This window comes from Hemiscyllium ocellatum, chromosome 5, assembly GCF_020745735.1.
Source record: "Hemiscyllium ocellatum isolate sHemOce1 chromosome 5, sHemOce1.pat.X.cur, whole genome shotgun sequence".
Lineage (NCBI taxonomy): Eukaryota > Metazoa > Chordata > Chondrichthyes > Orectolobiformes > Hemiscylliidae > Hemiscyllium > Hemiscyllium ocellatum.
Window position 1 is genome coordinate 137201599 of NC_083405.1, and position 25479 is coordinate 137227077.

Below are 25479 nucleotides of genomic sequence, written 5' to 3' on the forward strand. Positions count from 1 at the left end.
TAGTCGCTTTCATTCAAAACAGATGGAATATGTTTCACTGCAACTTCGCGTGGAATGTAGTTTGATTTCCCCATATGGTGAATTCCTGCCTGCAGCTGATGCACTTTAGTAGAGACCAGAAGAGGATGGGGTACTGGGTTGTGATGTGTTTCAACTCTGCATCTCCTTCTAAAATCCCGGGTTGTGAAAGCAGAGAAACTTACTGCTCCCCCTCGGATAACTTAAGCAGCTGCTAGGCTGGCTGTTACATGTTCCTGAAAGAACAACGTTTTTTCACTCTGCACCTTGGGGAAGGAGGGGAGGGGGGGTTGGGTATGTATGGCTACCTTGTCGTCATCTAATTTTCCCACTTTATTAATCTTGGTGTAATTCTTTGCTGTTTTAATATTTTGTTCAATCTTCTCACCTTCCACCAATCTTTGCACAATTTTGTATTTCCTTTGAGTTTGATATTACCTTTGACATTTTTTAGTTCACCAGGTGGGTCGATCCCTTAGAAATGTCATTTCTTTGAATGTATCTATTCTGGAATATCCCCTTAAATGTTTGCCAATGCATTTCAAATGATCTGTCCATTGATCTCGGTTGCCAGTTCACCATCACTAGCTCTGTTTTCATGCCCTCCTATTTAGCTGTACTGTATTTAAATTCAAAGTAGCTTTTGGGCCCACAGCACAGTGGCTCAGTGGTTAGCACTGCTGCCTCACAGCACCAGGGTCCCAGGTTCAATTCCAGCCTCTGGCGACTGCCTGTGTGGAGTTTGCACATTCTCCCCATATCTGCGTGGGTTTCCTCCGGGTACTCCGGTTCCTCCCACAGTCCAAAGCTGTGCAGGTCAGGTGAATTGACCATGTTAAATTGCCCATAGTATTAGGTGCATCATTCAGAGGGAAATGGGTCTGGGTGGGTTACTCTTCGGAGGATCGGTGTGGACTGGTTGGGCCGAAGGGCCTGTTTCCACACTGTTGGGAACTAATCTAACTTTGAACTTCTCCTCATTTAACTGTATATAAAACTCAATCATACTGTGACTGCTGCAGCCCGCTTTCGTTGAGGTCAGTAATCAATCCTATTTTGCTGATCAAAACCAAGTCTGGTATAGATACTTTCTCATCAACCTGTTCAAAGATGTTATTACTCACCTCTGGGTGGCACAGTGGTTAGCACTGCTGCCTCACAGCGCCTGAGACCCGGGTTCAATTCCCGACTCAGGCGGCTGACTGTGTGGAGTTTGCACGTTCTCCCCGTGTCTGCGTGGGTTTCCTCTGGGTGCTCCGGTTTCCTCCCACAGTCCAAAGATGTGTGGGTCAGGTGAATTGCCCGTAGTATTAGGTAAAGGGGTAAATGTAGGGGTATGGGTGGGTTGCGCTTCAGCGGGTCGGTGTGGACTTGGGCCCAAGGGCCTGTTTCCACACTAAGTAATCTAATCTAACATAATCTCTGGAACAGGCCTCTGGACCAGAGCCTGCACCTTGTGTCTGGTATAGCTTGCTGTCTGGTTGATACCATCACATGCTGGACGAAGAAATTACTCGAAGAAATTAACCCCAAAACATTCCCATCTGGTTTTTCTAGTCCAAATGTAGATTAAAACCCTGCATGATAATTGTCGTACCCTTTTGGCAAGTTCCCCACTAGTTCTTGCTCCATACCTGGTGCTACCATTTAGTTTAATATCAGAGAGTGTACAAAACTACTGTCACCTTTCCTATCATTCTGTTTATTATTTCCAGCATGAATTCCTTCCCCTTTTGCTTGTTCTCCACTCTTGAATTCCCTGTAACTTTCAAATTTGTCCTTGCCTTTAGTTATTTAGTTTAAAGCCAGCTCTACTCCGCTAGTTATGCAGGTCACAAGAACACCAACCCCAGTTTGGTTGAGTTGTAGACTCTCCAATGGCACACGTCTCACTTGTCGCAATATTGGTGCCAGTGCCCCATGGGCTTAGAACCCTCTTCTCCCAAACCAGTCTGTTGGGCAAAGATAAAAGATGGCAGTGCTGCACTCCCTCCCTTTGGGTGCCCCATTTTGAAGTCCCGTTATCCTATCACTGAGCCTGGTCAGATCATCCTATCGTAAGAGGGGCCTGCTTCCTGGTACAAAAGGATCCTGGTCACATCCCCCATCAGTGTCTGCAGTTCAGCCTTCAGCTCAGAAACTCGAAGCCCAAAAAGCTCAAGCTCCAAGTTGCTTATTGTTTAACAGAACAGCTCGTTAAGGTTGGTTGAATAAATAAATTGAAAAGGTTTTGTAACAAAGAAACAATGGAAAACATTAATAAAGCCTCAGATGTTGGATCAGTGATGAGCCATTCAGCCCATTCATCTGCTCTGCCCTAGGACTCTTGATTCCCTTACTGGTTAAACGTTTTCCTATCTCCGCGTTGAATATATTTAATAACCCTCAACAGCCCTTCTGTGTAAAGAATTCCTCAGAGTTGCTACCAAATCTGTTTTAAATGTATAACCCCCTACTGAGACCATGCTGCCTGGTCCTAGACACACTCACAAGGCAAAACAACCTTTCTGCATCTACCCTGTCAAGTCCTCTAAGAATCTTATGTTTCAATAAAGTCACCCCTCATTCTTAATTCCAATGCAGACAGACCCTACCGACTCGATCTCTCCAATTGAAACAGACCTACTGACTCAATCCCTCCAATTAAGGCAGACCCATCATACCTTGTAGCAGCCTAGGTGAACCTTCTCTCCACTGCCTCCAATGCCAATGCAGATTGCTATAGATACAGAACCCAAAACTATTCACAGTAATCCTGACATGGGCTCACACATGCTTTTGGATAGTTTTAGCAAAACCTCTCTCCATGAAAGCTCTATTTTCCTTGCTACAAAAGCCAACGTTCTGCATACCTTCCCTATTACCCATTGGGAGAAAGTGAGAACTACAGATGCTGGAGATCACAGTCTGAAAGGGTGGTGCTGGAAAAGATGGTTACGGGCTGATGCCTGAAATCTCCTGCTCCACGGATGCTGCCTGACCCACTGTGCTTTTCTAGCACCACACTTTTCGACTGCTACCCATTGAACTTGAATGCTGGCTTTTCCTGAGTAATGGACAACTCCTAAATCCCTCTGTGCTGCAGCTTTCTGTAATCTTTCTCCATTTAAGTAATACTCAGCATTTTTATCCTTCCTGAAAAAAAGGCACAACCCAAATTTCCCCATACTTTATCTGCCAAGTTTTTGCCCATTCTAACAACCTGTCTGCATTCCTCTGCAGACTCTTAGTATCACCACTCCTCACCACTTGCCTATCCACCACCTTTTAGTTCATCCGCAACTTTAGCAATAGTAGCCAGGGTGTGGAGGAGCCTTGGACTGCAGTGGACAAAGTCAAAAGTTACATGACACCAGGTTATAGTCCAACAGGTTTACCAAGCTTTTGGATTGCTGCTTTTGGTGTGTGCTTTCCTCCATTTCTCCTGACGAAGAGGCAGTGCTCCAAAAGCTAGTGGTTTCGAAAAAACCTGGTGGACTATAACCTGGTGTCATGTGACTTCAGACTTTGGCAGTAGAATATTCACTTTCCTCATTTAGGTTATGAATATATATTGTAAAAACATAGTGGACTCAGGACTGCCTGATGTCATCCATTGGTAGTTACAATAGACAATAGGTGCAGGAGTAGGCCATTCTGCCCTTCGAGCCAGCACCACCATTCATTATGATCATGGCTGATCATCCTTAATCAGTATCCTGTTCCTGCCTTATCTCCATAACCCTTGACTCCACTATCCTTGAGAGCTCTATCCAACTCTTTCTTAAACAAATCCAGAGACTGGGCCTCCATTGCCTTTTGGGGCAGAGAATTCCACACATCCACCACTCTCTGCGTGGAGAAGTTTCTCCTCATCTCTGTCCTAAATGGTCTACCCCGTATTTTTAAGCTGTGTCCTCTGGTTCAGCACTCACCCATCAGCAGAAACATGCTTCCTGCCTCCAGAATGTCCAATCCTTTAATAATCTTATGTTTCAATCAGATCCCCTCTCTGCCTTCTAAACTCAAGGGTATACAAGCCCAGTCGCTCCAATCTTTCAATATAAAATAGTCCTGCCATTCCAGGAATTCACCTCGTGAACCTACGCTGCACTCCCTCAGTAGCCAGAATGTCTTTCCTCAAATTTGGAGACCAGAACTGCACACAATATTCCAGGTGCGGTCTCACCAGGGCCCTATACAGGTTGCCATCCTGAAAATGTCCCTATTCTATCTTCTATTTAACCACTCTGTTATCCATGCTGATATACCACCTCCAACATCTGAAGTTCTACTTCAGCCGCCTAACGTGTGTTACCTTGTCAAATGTCTTCTGAAAATCCAAATATATTAAATTCTCAGCTTCCTCCCCCATTTATCCTGCTTGTTACTTCCTCAGAAAATTCTAGTGAATTTGTCAATTAAAACAATATTCAATAAAAACATTCCATTGAAAAACAAAAACCTGACAAGGTCAGTCTTTGGCTTTTTAAAGAGATTGAGGAAAGTATTAGATTAAAAGAAGCGAATTGTGATTTTTCAAACAATAGTACAAGCTGAGGATTGGGAGTGTTTTAGAAACCAGCAAAGACCACCAAAATTTGACGATAGAGCGGAAAAAGAAATGTTTTTTTTCCCCCTCATCAGTGTAAAAATGAAGAGAGTAGCTAAAGTAGCTGTTAGTCCCTCCAAAGAGGAGACAGGAAAGATGATCATGGGAAGTGAGGAAATAGAGACATTGAGCAGCAGAGTCATACGGCACCGAAACAGACCCTTCGGTCTGACCAGTCCATACCGAACAGAATCCCAAACTAAACTAGTCCCACCTGCCTGCTCCTGGCTTATATCCCTCTAAACCTTTTCACTTCTGACCCAAGCTTCTCACTCTCTCCAGCCATGTACTTATCCAAGTGTCTTTTAAACGTTGTAGTTTTACCTACATCGTCTATTTCCTCGAAGTTTTTTCCAAACATGAACCACCCTGTTAAAAAAAAATTTACCTTGTCTTATTTAAATCTTTCTCCTCTCACCTTTAAAAATGTGCCCCCAAGTCTTGAAATTCCCCATCTTGGGGAAAAGTCAACTATCACCAACTCTACCTTTACCTCTCGTTATTTTATAAGCTTCTCTTGGGTCACCTGTCAACTTGCTAAGCTCCTGTGAAAAATGTCCCATCCCATCCATCCTTTCTTTATAACTCAAACCTTCCATATCCAGCAACATTCTGATAAATCTCTCCTGAACCCTCTCCAGCGTAATAATATCCTTCCTATAACTGGGTGACCAGAACTGGACACACTTCTCCAGCAGTGACCTCACCAATGCCCTATACAACCTCCACATAATGTCCCAACTCCTGTACTCCAAGGACTGAGCAATGAAGACAACCAATCAGAGGTAAAAGGACTTGGACAACTTGAGACTAAACTCTACCATATCCAAGGAGCTGGTGGCCTATGTTCTAAAGAAAGAATTCCATTATCTGAGCAGCAATAATGTCCGAAATTCCATAGGGCGTGGATAATTCCAGAGACCAGAGTTAGCAGATGTAATAAAACTATTCAAGAAAGGAATTGCAAGTAAACCAATAACAAACTTTAAATCTGGCGGGCTGTTTTTGTTAGGCAATATTTGAGGATTATAGAATATAGATAGAGAATGGAGTTAAGAGCCAGTCAGTACAATCTAATAGGCACAGGAAGGACCAATCGTTCCCTGTTCTATGTTCCTAGATGAAACTATCGAGAGTTGATTTTGTTATGGGCTATGCCTGACCCCTCAAAACATTTTTAAGCAGGTAGCCCAGAGCAGCTATTTGTTTTAGGGAAGTGGATATTCCTGGTGTGAAATTAGCTGATTCGACTGCCAAGTTTTCAACAAACAGAATTTAATTCCAAAATTACGGAATGAAATGCAAAGAACAGAAAATAGGATGCCAGATAACTTATCCTATCCAAAAACCTGACCAGACTATCCCAACCTAATGATGCTGTTCTGAAAATACTTTCAACAGTCCCAATAAGCACATCCCTAAGTACAAAGAGTAAAAATAAAGCACAGCAGGGTCTGAAGTTAGAGAGAGAGAGAGAGAGTGTGTGTACCCAGTTGGATCTCTCTCTCTATATATATTTTAAATGTAGATGGGTACGCGCGCACACAGACGCGCTCTCTCTCTCGCTATACACACGCACACAGTCACTGAACTGAATTAGAAACTAATCTAAACGAAGGCTAGCTGGCCACTCCCCTTTGGTTATACCTTTTTTAAAGACATGAAAGCCTTAGGCCAGAGGCATTATCTAGATTAGACTAGATTCCCTACAGTGTGGAAACAGGCCCTTTGGCCCAACAAGTCCATGCCAACCCTCCGAAGAGTGACCCACTCCCCCACTCTATATTTACCCCTGACTATGGGCAATTTAGTATGGCCAATTCACCTAACCTGCACATCCTTTGGTTAGGGGTAAACAAAAAGGGCCTCAATAAACATTTCAAACCCAGATTAATGGGAGCCTGGCCAATTATCCTCTCTCTTGGGAAAAAAAGCTCAAGGGCATAGTAACCTTGTAAAATGACCAACATTGTGGCCAGTTGTACACTGATCTTTGAAGTCCAGTTTAATTGAGAAGACATGCAGTTTGTATGAATTAATATCTGTAAAGTTTGATATTGCTGATACTATTAATGCAGGTTGGTTATCAGTGCTGTCTAACACATTTTTAATTTTCTTTCACAGATTTTGAGCAATGCTCGTCTTTTTCTGGAGAATCTTATTAAGTAAGTATTTTTTGAAAATCATTCCTGACTTTTTTAAAAAAAATTATCAGCAGCCATTATGAATGTGAGATAGCGAAGATCAATTTACGATTCTAACTCATTTTGAGTATATTTCAAGCCTGTGTTGCCCTCTGAATGTGGAATGTATCAAGGGAGTTGTGATATCGTCACACTCCAAGATACAGCATTATCATCCCACTTAGTTCACAGCTGAATCAAATTTTGCAAACTTGTGAACAGGAAGAGACTGAATCTCTTCAGCAATGTCTGTCCCTCTGACAGAGAGAAACCGGGACATCCAGGATGTAAATAACTGAGAAATCGAGGCAAGTGTACACACAAGCATTGAATCTTTGGAAAATATAGCACGGTTACAACTGTGCAAGTAATTTTCAAATGTTAGAGTTGTGGAACAATTCATGTAATAACTGCTAATTGTTGTTTCTATACACAATACTTTGAACACACTGCATACATGAGCTAATGTAATGTTCATTAATCATTACTGCTTCATCCTTTCTGTTCTTTCCTCCGTTTCCCCAGCTGCTTGTAAATTGCTTGGTTTCTGGGGCATCAGCTGAGGCCAGTTCTGCCTTTTGAGTACAATATTAAGTCAAAGATTGTGAATGTGCTCATGCTCTGAAAAGGAAGAATGTGCAGGGCTGTGGGGCAAAGGCAAGAGAATGGCACAAAGAGAATGGCACCTTTGGGTTGGTAGCACACATTGGAAGTGGGTAAATATGATGGTGATTATTGAGATATGGCTGCATAATGTCTGAGTCCTGAATGTCGAGGGTTATGGTGAATTCAAGAAAGTAAGAGGTGGGGCTGTACTGTTAATCAAAGGTGGTATTGGTGCAAAATATGTAACCGATCTTAAAGGCACCTCGAGGTAGGAGCGACCGCAGGTTAGTTACATTTTTCTACCAGTATGAAAGGAAGGAGATCTTTCGACTAATATCTTTTAAATAGTCTTTTGGCAAAAAAACAGATTTTCAAAACTTTTCATCCTGTGCTTGTTAGAACAGTTCAAACAAAATGCCAAAGTAAAGTGACAATAACATTTACACAGAGAGGAGAGTGCTGCAGGATGGGTCTCTGAACTGATGGAGGCATTGCTGTGGAGAGTGTACCTGACAGTTAACTAACAAGCTTTGTATAAATCTTTAACGAGACAAGTTGATTGTGATCTGAGTTTTGCCCTGAGAAATGAGCCAGAGAATGATTGTCGTTTATTTTGTTGAATTGAAACAAAACGCTGTGGTTATCTTCTGTCCAAAAAAAGGAGGCCCCAGTGCACGCACCATTAGTGAAAACCCGGCTCTCGATCTGCGAATGTGCGAATCCGCCTGAGGGTGGAATCGATCCCGGGTCCCTGCTGCAGTGAGGCAGCAGTGCTAACCACTGAGCCACCCAGGCATTTCTCCCACACATCCCTCCGTCCTCCTTTGCCAGTTGAGGCATTTCTTGTTGTCAGCCCAAAGGTTACCGATATCTACCTTTAACTGTCCCCCCCGTTTGAAGCAATGGTCTAAATTATTTTTCTGTATATTTAATTTTCTACTTATTGAAGGTTCCTTCTTTGACAGTTCCATTGTATGATAAACCTGAATGTTTTTAATTTTTCCTCATTACTGTGACAGTTTATGCTCCTGGCTCTTCACTGCACTTGAATATCTCACTTTTTGATGTCCGAAATTGCGCTGTAAACTTGTGATCTCACTTGAGTGCTCTAACATGTTATGAACTCGCCTGACTGTTCTCAGTTATATGGTCCTGCGTATTGCTGATCTGTGCTAGTTTGCTGTTGAACCTATTGAGACTCCTTAGTGTCATTCAGCATCATCTCGAGCAATTTCAGCTCCATTCAGGGAGAATGTCTGTCACCTGCCTACATGCCAGAGTTTATCTTTGTAAAATTTAATCTACTAGTGACCTGACCACATCATATTATAAGCCCCCAACTCCTTTATGAATTTTGTTTAACTCAGCTTTTGACCGTCTCCTCTTGTTTCGACCCATGTCTCAGCATCTGTTTGTGTGTGGCTACACTTATGTGCAGCATCCTGGGACGTTTTTCCATGTTAAGGCTCGGTATAAATGCACACTGTAGTAGTGGTTCTGTTCGCCGAGCTGGAAGTTTTTGTTGCAAACGTTTCGTCCCCTGGCTAGGAGACATCATCAGTGCTCTGGAGCCTCCTGCGAAGCGCTTCTTTGATGTTTCTTCTGGCATTTATAGTGGTCTGTCCTTGCCGCTTCCTGGTGTCAGTTTCAGCTGTCCGCTGTAGTGGTTGGTATATTGGGTCCAGGTCGATGTGTTTGTTGATGGAGTTTGTGGATGAATGCCATGCCTCTAGGAATTCCCTGGCTGTTCTCTGTCTGGCTTGCCCTATGATAGTAGTGTTTTCCCAGTCGAATTCATGTTGCTTGTTGTCTGAGTGTGTGGCTACTAGGGATAGCTGGTCGTGTCGTTTCGTGGCTAGTTGGTGTTCATGTATGCGGATTGTTAGCTGTCTTCCTGTTTGTCCTATATAGTGTTTTGTGCAGTCCTTGCATGGTATTTTATAAACTACATTAGCTACAAATCTTCGCACAAACTTTGAATAAATGCACACTGCTACTGTCCAATGCAATCTGCTATCTCGGTCGTCTTGCCATTCGCAAATTTGACTGCTTTAGATTGATCGTGTCAATCCAGGTGAGTTAAGTACATGAGGATCGGTGGTAGTGCTGCATTTACTGAAGCATGATGTGCGCAGCTTGCATGTGACAGGTTTGCTTTGCAGTTCAGAAGTCTGCATTTAAGCACTTTCCCAAAATGCTGAGAAACCGAAATGTGATAGAAGGCCTGTCAAAAAAAAGAGATGAGTGCAGTAAACACTTTCTTCATATCAGTCAGCATTTCTTTGCCTTTTCCTAATTTACATCAATGCTCTTCCGTCAGTTAACTCTGACTATAAAGCACTGTATAAACAGCAATCGCCCTTTGTTACAGAGTGGGGGAAGATGTCGATTTTCCTGCTCCTCAGATGCTGCCTGACCTGCTGTGCTTTTCCAGCACCACTCTAATCTAGACTCTGGTTTCCAGCATCTGCAGTCCTTGTTTTTACCACAAAGATGAGGTGGTGCATTTTGGAAGGTCAAATGCAAGTGTAAATTATACAATAAATGGCAGAACCCTTAGGAGCATTGACACAGAAATGGATCTGGGTGTATAGGTCCATAGATCCCTGAAGGTAGCAACACTGGAGGGTAAGATGGTCAAGAAGGCGTGCAGCATACTTTCCTTCATTGGCTCGGGTATTGTATATAAAAGTTGGTAAGTGATGTTTCAGCTGAATAAAGCTTTAGTTAGGCCATATTTGGAATAGTGCGTGCAGTTCTAGTTGCTATACTACAAGAAGGGTGTGGATGCTTTGGAGAGGGTGCAGAGCAGGTTGTTGTCTGGGCTTGGAGGCCTTTTGGTGTGAGGAGAGGGTGGACAAACACACTGGCAAGACAGGCTGAGGGGCAATCTGATCAAAGTCTGCAAAATTAAGAAGCTTAGATCATGTGGAGAGTTCAGAGGCGTTCTCCAAGGGTGGAAAGGTCAGCTACACAAGGGCACAGGTTCAAGGTGAGAGGGGGAAAGTTTTGGGGAGAAGTGTGGGGTAAATGTTTCACACAAGGTTATGGGTGCCTGGAACAAATGCCAGTGGAGCTGGTGGAAGCAGGTACATTAACAACGTTTACAGTGTATTTTGATAGACACGTGAACATGAAGCAATCAGAGATAGATACCACATATGAGTAATAAGTAACAGATCTAAATAAGGATGAGGTATCAATGCAGGTTTGATGGGCCAATGGGCCTGTTCCTGTATTGTATTGTATTGTATTGTATCAACTAATTGGGTTTTTACATCAACTGAAAGTTTCATGGCCACATTTACTGGTACTTTTATTTCCAGAAGCTTTAAATGTTGATTCTCAGACTATCGCAGTGGGACCTGAATTCACTTTCTCTACATTTCTGGTCTAGTAAAATAATGTGCACAATACTGTCGCTGTGTAACTAAAACAGAGCATTACTCCAGACGGTGTGGCTGTGTTGGAATTTCAAAGCTGAGGATTCTGGAAGGGGATTTCCCAATCCAGACTGAGCAGCAACATTGCTGTACCTACACTGAAATTAGATTCAATTTGATTATTGGGGAAACAGCTATACAGTGTTCTAATCTATGCTTCTGAGTTAATATTGTAGTAGTCTGCAAGTTTACTTTTAGTATAATGTAAGAAATAAAATTTGAAATACATTTTAACCTTTATCATTTTTTCTTTAAAACTGGTAATTGATACATTTTCAATTACAGATATGGAATATTAGTGGATCCAATTCAAATAATCTCTCTGTTCCTGAAAGACCCCTACAGTTGGCCTGCTTTGTGCCTTATCATTGGTGAGTATCCTGCACTGGAACTGATTTGATTGAGTCTTTCCCAATCTCCCATTATCCAGTAGGTGCTTAAATTGACTGTACAAGTCTTGAGATGATGTCATTCCCTAGTAACTTGCTCTGAAATTTTATTAACCCTCTGCGGGCACAGCACGGTGGCTCAGTGGTTAGCACTGCTGCCTCACAGCACCAGGGTCCCAGGTTCAATTCCAGCCTGTGGCGACTGTCTGTTGAGTTTGCAAGTTCTCCCCGTGTTTGCGTGGGTTTCCTCTGGGTGTTCCGTTTCCTCCTACAGTCCAAAGATGTGCAGGTCAGGTGAATTGACCATGGTAAATTGCCCATAGTATTAGGTGCATCATTCAGAGGGAAATAGGTCTGGGTGGGTTACTCTTTGGAGGGTCAGTATGGGACTGGTTGGGCCCACACTGTAGGGAATCTGATCTAACTTTGAACTTGCCCAATGAGATTTAATATCCCTAATTCATTAATTTTGAACTTGTCTCCCAATTATTATTTTTGTTGACTTTAATTTCTAACTCCTGGGATTTTTTTGAAAGCTAAGATTGAGTGGTTAAAATGTTCCTGTATCCTCCTGCTGTCCATTCCAATTAAATACCAATGTAATCTTGTCCTTCCCTACATGAATCAGTTTCCCTTTGCTTTGAGGTTCCACTTTTGTCTTGGGGGTCAGCAACTCTTCTGTTCCTGTCACCACCATTGACAAATATCATCTTTTTAGCAACTAGGCAGGAAGTGAAACTGTAATGTGACAGAAAGAGAAGGCATAAATGCCACAGTGTGATATCATACCCCCCATATCACTAGTGTATATCATTCTGTGTTTGTTTACTGTTGATTTAACAGACTTCTTTATATTCCCCAGTCTCGAATACTTTTGTAATTGTGACACTGCACATTGAAAGGAAAATGGCTATGGTGAGTTGGTAGTTTGCTTTTTCTTGAGGGAGAGGGAGTACTTGTGTTCGAATTGTTGCACAGTTTTTGATGTATAAACCTTGGGGAGATGTAGATTTCTGGAAGTGAATTGCTTGTTTATTTGGACACACTCTAGTTTGGTTCACTGAGCTTGGGAGGGCCGGCTCTGTGGGGAAGCAAGTCACGCCTTGTCTTAGAAATAACAAATCTTTCTTTATCCCAACATTCCTAAAACCATGCAAATACAGTTCTACATCCCGGGGAATCCCTTAGGCTTCCCTAAATGGCCACATTGTTCAATAAGTGAATGCGGCAACGATGAGTGTTAACATGAAATTTGTGTGGACAGTCCCTGCTAAGCTAAACCTGTTCTTTCCTGACATCCATACAGACACCTACCCTTCAAGGAAGAATTATTCGATAGGAACAGCAAGGAAAATCCTGCATATTGTCATCACAATTAAATCACCCCTCCCCCTTCCAACATTCAGGAGTTTTGAGGGCAGTTATCATACTATTATGACACAGTAAACCCTTTTGCTAATTTAAACCAGACACACACACACACGTTCACCTTGCCTCGTAAAGTGTAGAAGTATAAGTGACAAAGAATTACCAAATCTCTCTATTTAAAGAAAAAAAATTAACAATTTATTCTTTAACTCCAAGAAAAAAAAGGCACATTAACCAACAACTATCTACACTGTATTTCCTCCTTTGTCTGATCAATTCTACAAGGATTTCAGTGAGTCTCTCTCTCTCACTGCACCCCCCAGGTCGTCATCTCTGCACAGAAGCTCTTCAGCCACGTTCTCAAACAGACTCGTTCAACACCGCCCTCCTAACCTGCAATCTTCTTCCTGACCTCTCCGCCCCACCCCACTCCGGCCTATCACCCTCACCTTGACCTCCTTCCACCTATCACATCTCCGTCCCCCCTCCCTACCTTTTATCTTAGCCCGCCTGACACCCTCTCCTCATTCCTGATGAAGGGCTCTGACCCAAAACGTCGAATTTCCTATTCCTTGGATGCTGCCTGACCTGCTGTGCTTTAACCAGCAACACATTTTCAGCTGTGATCTCCAGCATCTGCAGACATCACTTTTTACTCGACAATTTATCTACCTCCCACTTTACAACAACATACTGATCTGATAAAACCCCCCAATTAAGTTTTACAAAAAAAAAATCAAATTTCGAAACCAGGCAGCTGTGTTGATTCTCCTCTGTAGATTTTACTGTCGTCTTCGGTCGTCTGCTTCACAGATTTCATATGAAAAGGTACCTTTCAGAGAGCATCTCTGTGGGCAGTCTGTTTGTTGGTGCTCTTTGCTGCTCTGGCTAACTGTTCAATACCCTAAAACATCAGATCGTCTCATTGGTTTGATGTTGTCAAAACAGTAAAATTCAAATTCGATTGGATTTTGTTTCTTGGGGCATAATTTAATCTGGCCAAATTTGAATTTGTTGTGTACCAAAACAATGACATCACGGTGGCTCAGTGGTTAGCACTGCTGTCTCACAGCACCAGGGACCCGGGTTCAATTTCTGCCTCGGGTGACTATCTGTGTGGAGTTTACACATTCCCCCTGTGTCTGTGTGAGTTTCCTCCGGGGGCTCCGGTTTCCTCCCACAGTCCAAAAATGTGCAGGTTAGGTGAATTGGCCATGCTAAATTGCCCATAGTGTTAGGTGCGTTAGTCAGAGGTAAATGGGTTACTCTTCGGAGGGTCGGTGTGGACTTGTTGGGCCGATGGGCCTGTTTCCACGCTGTAGGGAATCTTTAAAAAATATATTTTTTAAAAAAAACTCATCGCAGCTATTTGTTTCACAGCCAAAGGTTACATTTTAAAAAATTTTTCAGCGCACTTTATGCTTGTTAAGTCCTTGTCAGTTTCACTTTCTCTAAAGGTACAGTACACCTATAACTTCATAGCAATGCCCATTCCATTCCCTTAGTCCAGGCCATAGTGCACCAAGTGATTGTGTCATTTGCTCAGTTTCACAGACCATGAGGATCGAAAGCCATCACAGTAAGCTGGAATGAAACTCGGTCAGTCCAAATCAGTGAGCTGGAAAGTTCCCAGTATCCCGAACAGTTTTTAGAGGGGGGAAATCTGGCTCCCCTACTGGTTCTCACAGCTTCTAGTGTCTATGTGGCTGGTTCTCTGTGCCCACTCAGTTATTCAGTTTGCTGCTGATTATGTTAAAGGAACACCACTGTTTCCGAGGGTTATGTAGGAATAAGAATATAAGAGGTAGAAGGAGGAAATTCAGCCCTTTGAATCTGCTCTGTCATTTGATACATTCTGATCTCAACTTGCCCTCAGTTCCACTTTACTGTCTGTTTCCTTTTTGTTACTTTAAGCTCTGAGCTTGTCACTGCCATTTGATGTTTGAGATGCTGCCTTTCCATTGACGTTACTGGTCTGTGCTGTGAAGCACAACCAGAGTAAGTCAGTGGAACAGCCTGCTGTGTTGGGAATTCCAAGATTCTGTGGAATAGAGGTGCCACATTTCACTGATCTAAAACTGGAACGGGGGTGGGATTGGAGCTTAAATTGCAATCATTCCGCGTAAGCTTCCAATTCCAACTTCTGTGAAGAACTGTATGGAACAACCTCAGTTATCTGAACACCAATTATCCAAATTTCGGATTATCTGAACAAGATCTTGAAGTCCTGATGCTTTGGTAAACTGTGTTATCCGAAACACTGTCGTTCAAATGATCAAGGTTGGCCTGTAATGGGAACACTGGGTAATGAAGCTAAATCCAAGCAACATCCTTAAAGTTTGGACTGTCCTATACAGGGCTTGGAAAGGGGCAGTATTTCCCACATCCATGTGTACTCAGCAAAGAATAACCTGTGATTGTTACTATGTCAATACATTAAGTTTTTTTTTTATTTGCAAGGTTTGCAAAGCATTGGAGAGGGTATTTTATCCTGATCTTAATCTGCCCATCCCTGATTTTGACAGCGTTACTTAGCCAGTGCAGTGCGACCTGAAGTAGTTTGGCTTCCGTATGTACATGGTGCACCCAACAACAGCAGTATCAAATTTCTACATTTTACACCATATCGGTTTGTGCTTGGGGCTTGCAAACGAGGGTAGGTGTGTTTGGTTGTGCATGACTCCTTTCACTTTCAAACTGGAGCTTGTCACCAAACCAGACCCCTCTGAATTAGCAGGATCCCAGGTGAAGCTAGGTATTAAAACCCAGTTTGCCACCTCGAGTGGTTTTGATCAGTAAACATCCCTCTGTCATTCCAATGTGTGAGTTAGTCATAGAGATGTACTGCATGGAAATGGACCCTTTGGTCCAACTCATCTAATCTGACCAGATATCCTAAATTAATGTAGTCCCATTTGCCAGCATTTGGCCATATCCCTCTAAACCCTCCTTAAATGTCTTTTAAATATTGTAATTGTACCAGCACTTAGGCAGCTCGCTCCATACACACACCACCTCCATTGCTCCTGAGGTCCATTTTCAATCTTTCCCCTCTCACCTTAAACCTGTGTCCTCTAGGTTTGGACTCCTCCACGGTTCTTCTCTGCCCCTCCCCCCCACCCCACCAACCCTGGGGAAAAGGACCTTGGCTATTCACCCTATCTGCACTGTCATGATTTTATTAACTTTCACTGAGCTATGGAACTAACTACAGCTAAGAACATGACAACCAGCTCCTGGGCCTTGTATTTTTAACTCTGAGGATGCTAAAGGGGCCTTGAACCTGGCCTCCTGCTCTCCTTTCTAGTTGTGTGCTGAGCTACCTGCACGTACAAATCTCCCTCAGCAATAAAACCAAGGCCTGCAGTTGTAGTCATTCAGTGTCTTTTTATAATTGTGGTACTGTAGCAGGATGGGATGGTGGCTGGATAAGTTTCTTGTGGCCACTTTAACCTTGTAAAGCATTTGCTGGATTTAAGCTGCAGTGTCATATAAGTAAGTCCTACCCCTACAGTTCCCAGCTAACACAATGTAAGCTCAGACAAGGAGCCTCCTTTCTTTTTAAATTCATCTGAATATATGCCACACTTGAAATAATCACCTTCAAGAAAGCCTATTGCTTCTCATTATCCCTTAACTTGTTTTTTTGTTTTCTCCACAGGGTGTTTTGTCTGAGCGTTTCGGGTTGGCTTTGCACACAGTTAACCTGACCACCATTCTATCCTTCCCTGTAGCAGTGGTATTATCGGTCGACTCAATAACTCCAGGTGAGTACAGTGGAAAGCGGTTCGGGGAAAGAAGGCCCACTTCCCTCCATTACAGAAGACACTAACTTGTAGCTTTGGATTCCATGGAGAACCTCTGTTATTTGGAAAATTATCTGGTTACAAACCACCAAACGTTTTCGGGGTCATCTAATGCAGTAAACATTCTAGCTGCAAATGTGTTGCTGGTCAAAGCACAGCAGGCCAGGCAGCATCTCAGGAATAGAGAATTCGACGTTTCGAGCATAAGCCCTTCATCAGGAATAAGAGAGAGAGCCAAGCAGGCTAAGATAAAAGGTAGGGAGGAAGGACTAGGGGGAGGGGCGATGGAGGTGGGATAGGTGGAAGGAGGTCAAGGTGAGGGTGATAGGCCGGAGTGGGGTGGGGGCGGAGAGGTCAGGAAGAGGATTGCAGGTTAGGAGGGCGGTGCTGAGTTGAGGGCAGTAAACATTCTAGTCCACATTTAGGTCATGCCAAGGATAGCAACTGGTCTTAAATGTCTGTTTAGTTACCGGAGAGTCTATTCAATGAGAGGGTAGAGTATCATACCATTGGACAACTTTAACAAGGTTCACAAATCATCTTTTTCCTCCTTCAGTGGGCTCAGTCTTCTCTGTAATTTGGAGCAATATACATCCTCTGAGGTGAGGATAGGCTGTTGGGTCACTCAAAACTTGACCATCTGCTGTAGCAGTGCAGGGCTTGCAGTTTTAATGTTGCTGCCATCTCTGACCTGATTATTGACACATTTCATTCTGGTTTTGAAGTACAATACCATGTCATTCCTTGACAGTCGGGGCAAATTCTTGGGACATCTCCCCTGCATGTGTACCTGCACTAGATGGTCTACAGCATTTCAAAAGGGCTCCTCATATCTTTCGAATACAGTTCAGGCAATGACCTCAAGGCCAGTTGGGGATGAGCAACAAATGCTGGGCTTGCCAGCGATTCCTTTGTCACAGTCTTTTGTTTTCATTAAAACAAGCTTCCTTTACTCTGATATTTAGGCTGGCTAAAGGGAAGCAAAGTGGAGGAATAAATGTCTTTTTTTTTTGTCATCTGGTAGATGTCCCAAGTGGTGTGCCACAGGGGTCAGTGCAGGGACATTATCTAGAACATAGTATAATACAGCGCAGAACAGGCCCTTCGGCCCTCAATGTTACGCCGGTCTGTGAACTATTCTCAGCTCGTCCCCTTATGCTATCCCATCGTCGTCCATGTGCTTATCTCTTTATAAATTATAGAAATGGTTTGGATAAAGGGGCCAAGGTATGGTAGCTAAACTTGCTGATGGTACGTTGCTAGGCAATCCACTCTCACCAGCTATTAGTCTATTGGTGGGTGGGCAAGTAAGTGGTGAAGAGGAGGTAAGGAGCCCTCAAAGGGATATAGATAGTTTCCGTGAGTGGGCAAAGTTCTGGGAAATGGAGTACAATGTCTAAGTGAGAGATTGTCCATTGTGACAGAATGACAGAAAAGCATATTATCTGAATGGTGAGAGGTTGCAGAGCTCTGAGTGCCCTAGTGCATGAGTCACAGGTGGTTAGTATGCAGGTACAGCAAGTCACCAGGGAAGCAAATAAAATGCCTTGTTTTATTGTGAGCGAGATTGAATGCAAGTGTAGTGAGGTTATGCTGTAGTTTACAGGGCATCAGTGATACTGTAGCTGGAATACTGCATACACTACTGGTCTCCATACTTACAGAAGGATGTGAGAAACAGTTCGGAGAAGGTTTATAGGACTAATATCTGAAATTAGAGGATTGCCTTATGAGAAGGGCTAGACAGGCTAGACTAGTATTTTCTGGAGTTTAGAAGAATCGGAGGTGGTTTAATTGAAACATAGACATGACATTTACTCTTGTATAAGAATGTAGAGCTAGGGGGTCGATCTTGAAAAATAAGAGGATGCCTGTTCAAAACATTGAGGAAGCACTTTTTTTGGGAGGGTTGAGTGTCTTTGCAATTCCTTTCACCAAATAGTGGGATGGAAAATCTTTAAATACTTTTTCAGGTAGAGATAGATTCATGGTTAGGAGAAAGTGAGGTCTGCAGATGCTGGAGATCAGAGCTGAAATTGTGTTGCTGGAAAAGCGCAGCAGGTCAGGCAGCATCCAAGGAGCAGGAGAGTCGACGTTTCGGGCATAAATCCTTCTTCAGGAATGGACGAGTAGGCCATCAGCCACATTCCTGAAGAAGGACTCCTGCCCGAAACGTCGATTCTCCTGCTCCTTGGACGCTGCCTGACCTGCTGCGCTTTTCCAGCAACACATTTTCAGCTAGATTCATGGTTACCAAGGGATGAAAGATTGTCTGGGATAAGTGGGAATGTAGAGTTGAGGTTAAAATCAGGTCAGCCACAATCTTGTTGAATGGTTCAAATGAGAGAAAGTGAGGACTGCAGATGCTGGAGATCCAAGTCAGCTGGTCGGGCAGCATCCAAGGAGCAGGGGAATCGATGTTTCAGATATAAGCCCTTCATCAGGAATGTGACTGATGGCCTACTCGTCCTTTTTTATCCGGTCTCCTCCCACATTTCTACATCTGAAAGACCCTGTTCTCTGCCTAGTTCTAAAAGGTGGGGGTTTAATTCCGAAATGTGGTGTTCTAAGGCACTTTGTTTCTCGTTCTGCAGTGGGTGCTGTGATGGCACTGATGTGCTACACCATTCAGTTTCTCAAACTCTACTCGTACAAAGATGTCAACAAGTGGTGTCGAGAATTGCGCAGAGCAAAAGTCAAGACTCTGGTGAGATCTCTGTCAGGTGAGTATATAAGATTTCGGATTGCGATACCTTTCATAACTCCAAACGTACACCACCAAAACAAAAAGAAATGCTGGAAATGCCCAGCCGGACAGGCCGTAACTGTGGTGAGAGAAGTAGAGCTAAGATTACAAAGTTAACAATCACACAACACCAGGTTGTAGTCCAACAGGTTTAATTGGAAGCACTAGCTTTTGGAGCACTGCTCTTTCGTCAGGTGGTTGAACACAATCACCTGCTGAAGGAGCACCGCTCCAAAAGCTAGTGCTTCCAATTAAACCTGTTGGACTATAACCTGGTGTTGTGTGATTTGTAACTTAGTACACCCCAGTCCAGCACTGCCATCTCCATATTCAGGTTACAAAGATATGTACCAAGAGCAGGAGTCAGCCATCTAGCTCTTTGCTTGTTCTGCCATCCAGTAGATCATGGTTGATCTGATTGTGGCCTCAACTCCACATCTACCTCCAATGGTCATGGTCTCCTTTGTTGGTCAAGAACATATCTACTTCTGCCATAACACATCCAATGAGCCCACTTCCACCACTCTTTTGGGGGAGAGAATTCTCAAGAGCAACTTTGAGGGGGGAAGCAAATTCCTCCCCGTCTGTTTCAGATGTTATATCTGTTATTTGTAAGCTAGCGTCTAGTTCTAGTCTGTCCCACTAGGGAAGCGATCCTCTCGGCATCCCCCTCCCCACTATCAAGTCTCTTCAGGATCTTGAATATTTCAAGAAGATCACCTCTCATTCTTCTAAGCTCCAATTGATACAAAGGACAGTAGAGCATAGGAACAGGAAGTTTGGCCCATCAAGCCTGCACTGACCCATATTGCCTTTCTAAAATAAACATAGTTTGCCTTGACATGGTCCACATCCCCCATTCCCTTTCACTTCATGTCTCTGTCAAGGTGCCTCTTAAATTTTGATACTGTATCTGCTTCTGTTAACTCCTCTGGCAGAACATTCTGGCCCCTCTTTTTTAAAAAAAAAACCTTACCTCTCACATCTCCTTTTAAACTGCAACACCCCACACACCCCCACGCCCCACCCCTTTCATAGTAAACCTATGTCCCCAATTAATTGACATTCCTTCCCAGACTCCAACTATCCATGCCTTTCATAATTTTGTAAACTTCCATTAGATTGTCCCTCTGCCTCTAACATTCAAATGAAAATAAATAATCTGTCCAACCTCTCCTCATAGCTCGTAACCTTCCTTAACCAGGCAACATACTGGTAGACAGTTTTCTGTACCCTCTCCACAAACTCCGCATCCTCCTGGTGGTGTGGTGACCAGAATATTCCAAATATTGGCCTCGCCAAAGTTCTGTACAGCTGCAAACGGCTTGCCAATTTTTATACTCTCTGCCCGGACCGATGGAGGTGAGCATGCCATCTGCCGCCTTGACCATCTCGGTCATTACCGCTTTATGGAACACCAATGTTCTGTCCATAAAAATGACCCTGAGCTTCCTGTTGCCTGCTCTGTCCGTCCATCACCATGTTCCCTGGCCACCCCCTCTGCCTTGGACTTGCTACGGTGAGGCAAAGTGAAGCTCAGCCGAAGCTGGTAGAGCCAGGTGGAATTTCCTTCTTGGGAGCCTGTCAACTATTAGACGCCATATTGAGGTCAAACATTTCTCCCATGTCCTTACCCCAACCCCAACCCCCACGCACCCAGCCTTGTCATCACATGGGCTGCCACCATAAACAACCCACTGTCAGCCACTAACTGTCCCCATGAGCTGCTATACCTTCTCCCAGGCTGACCTTTGCCCATTTTTGAAAAATGTGGTGCTGGAAAAACACAGCAGGTTAGGCAGCATCCGAGGAGCAGGAGAATCGACGTTTTGGGCGTAAGCCCTTCTTCAGGAATCTTCATCCCTGATGAAGGGCTTATGCCCGAAACGTCGATTCTCCTCCTTGGATGCTGCCTGGCCTGCTGTGTTTTTCCAGCACCACATTTTTCAACTCTGGTCTCCAGCATCGGCAGTCCTAGCTGACCTTTACCCATTCCTTTGTCTGTCCAACTCTTCTCTCTGGGCTCCATCTCCACCCATCATTTACTCCTCCTCCCTTCCCTGCCCAACTCTAGCAATAACAGCAACTTTTTGTAAGCTACAATCTGTTCTGATGAAGGGTCACTGGATTTGAGACACTAACTCTGCTATGTCTCCACAGATGCTGCCAGGTCTGAGTATTTCCAGCAACTTCTGATTTTGTTATGCACTTGTGCCACTTTCAGGGCACTGCAGGCCTGTATGCCTAGAATCCTATGTGTATTAATGCTTAAAGAACTAAGAAAATTTACAGCCCGAGAACAGGCCCTTCGGCCCTCCAAGCCTGAGCTGATCGAAATCCACAGTCTAAACCTGTCGCCCAATTCCTAAGCATCTGTATCCCTCTGCTCCCCACCTACTCATGCGCCTGGACAGATGCATCTTAAATCAATCTACCATGCTTGCCTCTACCACCTCTGCTGGCAACGCATTCCAGACACCCCCCCCCCCCCCCTTCTCAAGGTTCTGCCATTTACTGTACACTCCATTCCTGTCTCAGACTTTCCAGCCCCAGCCCCAACCTTTCCTCAAGGTAACCCACATCCCAGGTATGACTTGAATGACCTGAACAGCCTCAGTTGCAATTGCATCCTCCCTTAAAAAAAATAACCCAAATCCTACACAATACTGCACATCTAACATAACCATATAGTTTCAAGTATGTAAACTCTGTTTCTCTGTCTAGAGATACTGCCAGATCTGCTGAGTTTGTGCAGCGCTCACTATTTTTATTTCAGACTGTCAGCATTGACAGTATTTTGATTCTGTTGCTGTACTCTAGATGTGGTCGATGCAACTGTAGCAAAATATCCCAACTTCTCGATTCAATTTCTCTTGCAATAAACAGCAACATTTTTATTGGCCTCCTTAATCACTTATTGTACCGGCAGAGTAATTTAGTGATTTTTATTCCAATGTAACATGTCTCTGCGTAGCCATGATGTGGAGATGCTGGTGGACGGAGTCAGAAGTCACACTACACCAGGTTATAGTCTAACAGGTTTATTTAAAATCACAAGATTTCGGTGCACTGCTTAATCAGGTCACCCAATGAAGAGTGGCGTTCCAAAAACTTGATTTCAAATAAACCTGTTGTCATGTGATTTCTGACCTTGTGAAGTTATGAAACAATCAAACCGGATAGAGCCTGTATCTTTCTGGTTTGATCGATATTGATTGCTTCGACTCAGCTGCTGCATGTGTCTTGGCATATCAATCATCGCAAATCATTAAAGCGAACATGGTCACTGTGGGATTCTCCACCACAAACTCTCATTTTGAGGCCAATCCACAAATTAATTTAGTTATTTGAAGAATGTGAATAGTGAAAGGGTATAAAGAGAAAATACGGCTGGTGACTCTGAAGAAAATACAAAGACTTGCTTGACTGAAAGACTTGTTTCTGCGCTGTAACATTTGATTGCTAATACTGGAAAACCCAGCTGAAAAGAGACCATGTTGCTGTTTCAGGGAAAGACTTTTTATTCTTATAGCTGTAATTATTTTGTTGGTATTCTCCAGGTTTAACTTGGGCTTGATAGCATGTCCCAGTGGTGCTGAGCTGTGTGACCAAGTACCCAGCAGCTTAGGTTGTGTTTAGAGATGGTGCAGGACAGTGTTGTTAATTGACATTTTAATTGGGTTCCCTGTAAATATTTAAGCTGTGGTTAATGGAAAGTATTGATATTGTGATCATGTGCATGATAAAATGGTAGGATGGTACTCATTAAAGGAGTTACAGGGTTGGGGAAATCGCAACAGTTTCTCCCCAGCTAATGCAGGGTCTTCCAGTTAGGGAGGCAAGTCCAGCCCAGAAACAGACCCTCTGGCCCAACATGTCCATGCTGACCAGGTATCTTATCTTAAATAGATCTAGTCCCATTTCCTAGCACTTGGCCCACAACCCTTTAAACCCTTCCTATTCATATACCCATCTAGGTGCCTTTTAAATGCAATTGTACCAGTCTCCACCACTTCCTCTGGCAGCTCATTTCATACACGTACCACCCTCTGTGAAAATATTGTCCCTTAGGTCCCTTTTATAACTTTTCCCCTCTCAGCCTAAACCTAAGCCCTCCAGTTTTGTGTTCCACCCCCTGCTCCCCCTCCCCCCCCCCCCCCCCCCCCCCCCCCGACCTTATCTATTTACCCTATCCATGCCCCTCATGATTTAATAAACTTTTATAAGCTCACCCCTCAGCCTCCGACGCTCCAGGGAAAACAGCCCCAGCCTATTCAACCTCTCCCTGTAGCTCAAATCCTCCAACCCTGGCAACATTCTTGTAAATGTTTTCTGAATCCTTTTCAGGTTTAACATCCTCCCTCTACCAGGGCAGCCAATTGAATGTGGTATTCCAAAGGTGGCCTAACCAATATCTTGTAGGAGCTCCCAACTCCTATACTCAATGCACTGACTGATAAAGTCAAGGGTACTAAATGCCATCTTCACTATCCTTCCCAACTGCAGCTCTGCCTTCAAGGAACTATGAACCTGCACTCCAAGGGCTCTACTCAACAACATTCCCCAGCACCTTATTATTAATTCAGGGCAGGACTTCATACATTTATCTTTCCAAAATGCAGCACCTCGCATTCATCTGAATTAAACTCCATCTGCCACTCCTTAGCCCCCCCATTGGCCCATCTGATCAAGGTCCCATTGTACTCTGAGGTCACCACCTTTGCTGACCACGACACCTCCAATTTTGGTGTCATCTGCAAACTTAATAACCATACCTCCTATGTTCACATCCAAATCATTTGTATAAATGAGGAAAAGCAGTGGACTCAGCACTGATCCTGTGGCACACCACTGGTCACAGGTGTCTCACAACGTGTCCATGGTTTATCGTAATTAGTAAAATGATTAAAGGTGGGGGGGGGGATCAGAAGATGGAGACAGAAATCCTCGATTTGAGATATCTGGTTTGGCACCTCAAAACCAAACCCTGCAGATCTGTAGACTAAATGCTGGGAAGTAGATTCGGCAGATACAGTGGGCCAAGTGACTTCTTTTTTCGGCTGTAGACTTTCCATGGTTCTTTTACAGTGCTACCTTTTTCTCTTTGGTGTATACACTGAAAGCTGACAGTATTGGGCATTGAAGCACTGCACCCGTTAGATGTGCACGGTTAGCATTTGGAAGGCAAGGACTGATTAGGGATAGTCAACATGGCTTTGTGTGTGGGAAAATCATATCTCACAAACTTGATTGAGTTTTTTGAAGAAGTAACAAAGAGGATTGAAGAGGGCAGAACAGTAGATGTGATCTATATGGACTTCAGTAAGGCGTTCGACAAGGTTTCCCATGGGAAACTGATTAGCAAGGTTAGATCTCTCGGAATACAGGGAGAACTAGCCATTTGGATACAGAACTGGCTCAAAGGTAGAAGACAGGGTGGTGGTGGAGGGTTGTTTTTCAGACTGGAGGCCTGTGACCAGTGGGGTGTCACAAGGATCGGTGCTGGGTCCTGTACTTGTCATTTACATAAATGATTTGGATGCGAACATAAGAGGTACAGTTAGTAAGTTTGCAGATGACACCAAAATTGGAGGTGTAGTGGACAGCGAAGAGGGTTACCTCCGATTACAACAGGATCTGGACCAGATGGGCCAATGGGCTGAGAAGTGGCAGATGGAGTTTAATTCAGATAAATGAGAGGTGCTACATTTTGGGAAAGCAAATCTTAGCAGGATTTATACACTTAATGGTAAGGTCCTAGGGAGTGTTGCTGAACAGAGACCTTGGAGTGCAGGTTCATAGCTCCTTGAAAGTGGAGTCACAGGTAGATAGGATAGTGAAGAAGGCATTTGGTATGCTTTCCTTTATTGGTCAGAGTATTGAGTACAGGAGTTGGGAGGTCATGTTGTGGCTGTACAGGACGTTGGTTATGCCACTGTTGGAATATTGCATGCAATTCTGGTCTCCTTCCTATCGGAAAGATGTTGTGAAACTTGAGAGGGTTCAGAAAAGATTTACAAGGAAGATCCCAGGCTTGGAGGATTTGAGCTATAAGGAGAGGCTGAACAGGCTGGGGCTGTTTTCCCTGGAGTGTCTGATGCTGAGGTGTGACCTTATAGAGGTTTACAAAATGATGAGGGGCATGGATAGGGTAAATAGGCAAAGTCTTTTCCCTGGGGTGGGGGAGTCCAGAACTAGAGGGCATATTGGAATAATTTATGAATAGGAAGGGTTTGGAGGGATATGGGCCGGGTGCTGGCAGGTGGGACTAGATTGGGTTGGGATATCTGGTCGGCATGGACGGGTTGGACCGAAGGGTCTGTTTCCGT

At 43.8% G+C, this 25479-nt stretch overlaps 1 protein-coding gene across 1 annotated transcript in view; it reads left to right on the forward strand.

The window, feature by feature from the left end:
- The window catches only part of LOC132815889 (diacylglycerol O-acyltransferase 1-like), a 112027-nt gene that overhangs the window by 50520 nt on the left and 36028 nt on the right, over positions 1 to 25479 (forward strand). Inside the window, exons 3-7 of the mRNA XM_060825240.1 lie at positions 6734 to 6774; positions 11127 to 11212; positions 12093 to 12145; positions 16260 to 16365; positions 18999 to 19127. Coding sequence (XP_060681223.1) covers positions 6734 to 6774; positions 11127 to 11212; positions 12093 to 12145; positions 16260 to 16365; positions 18999 to 19127 — 415 coding nt within the window. The remainder of the gene's footprint in view (positions 1 to 6733; positions 6775 to 11126; positions 11213 to 12092; positions 12146 to 16259; positions 16366 to 18998; positions 19128 to 25479) is intronic.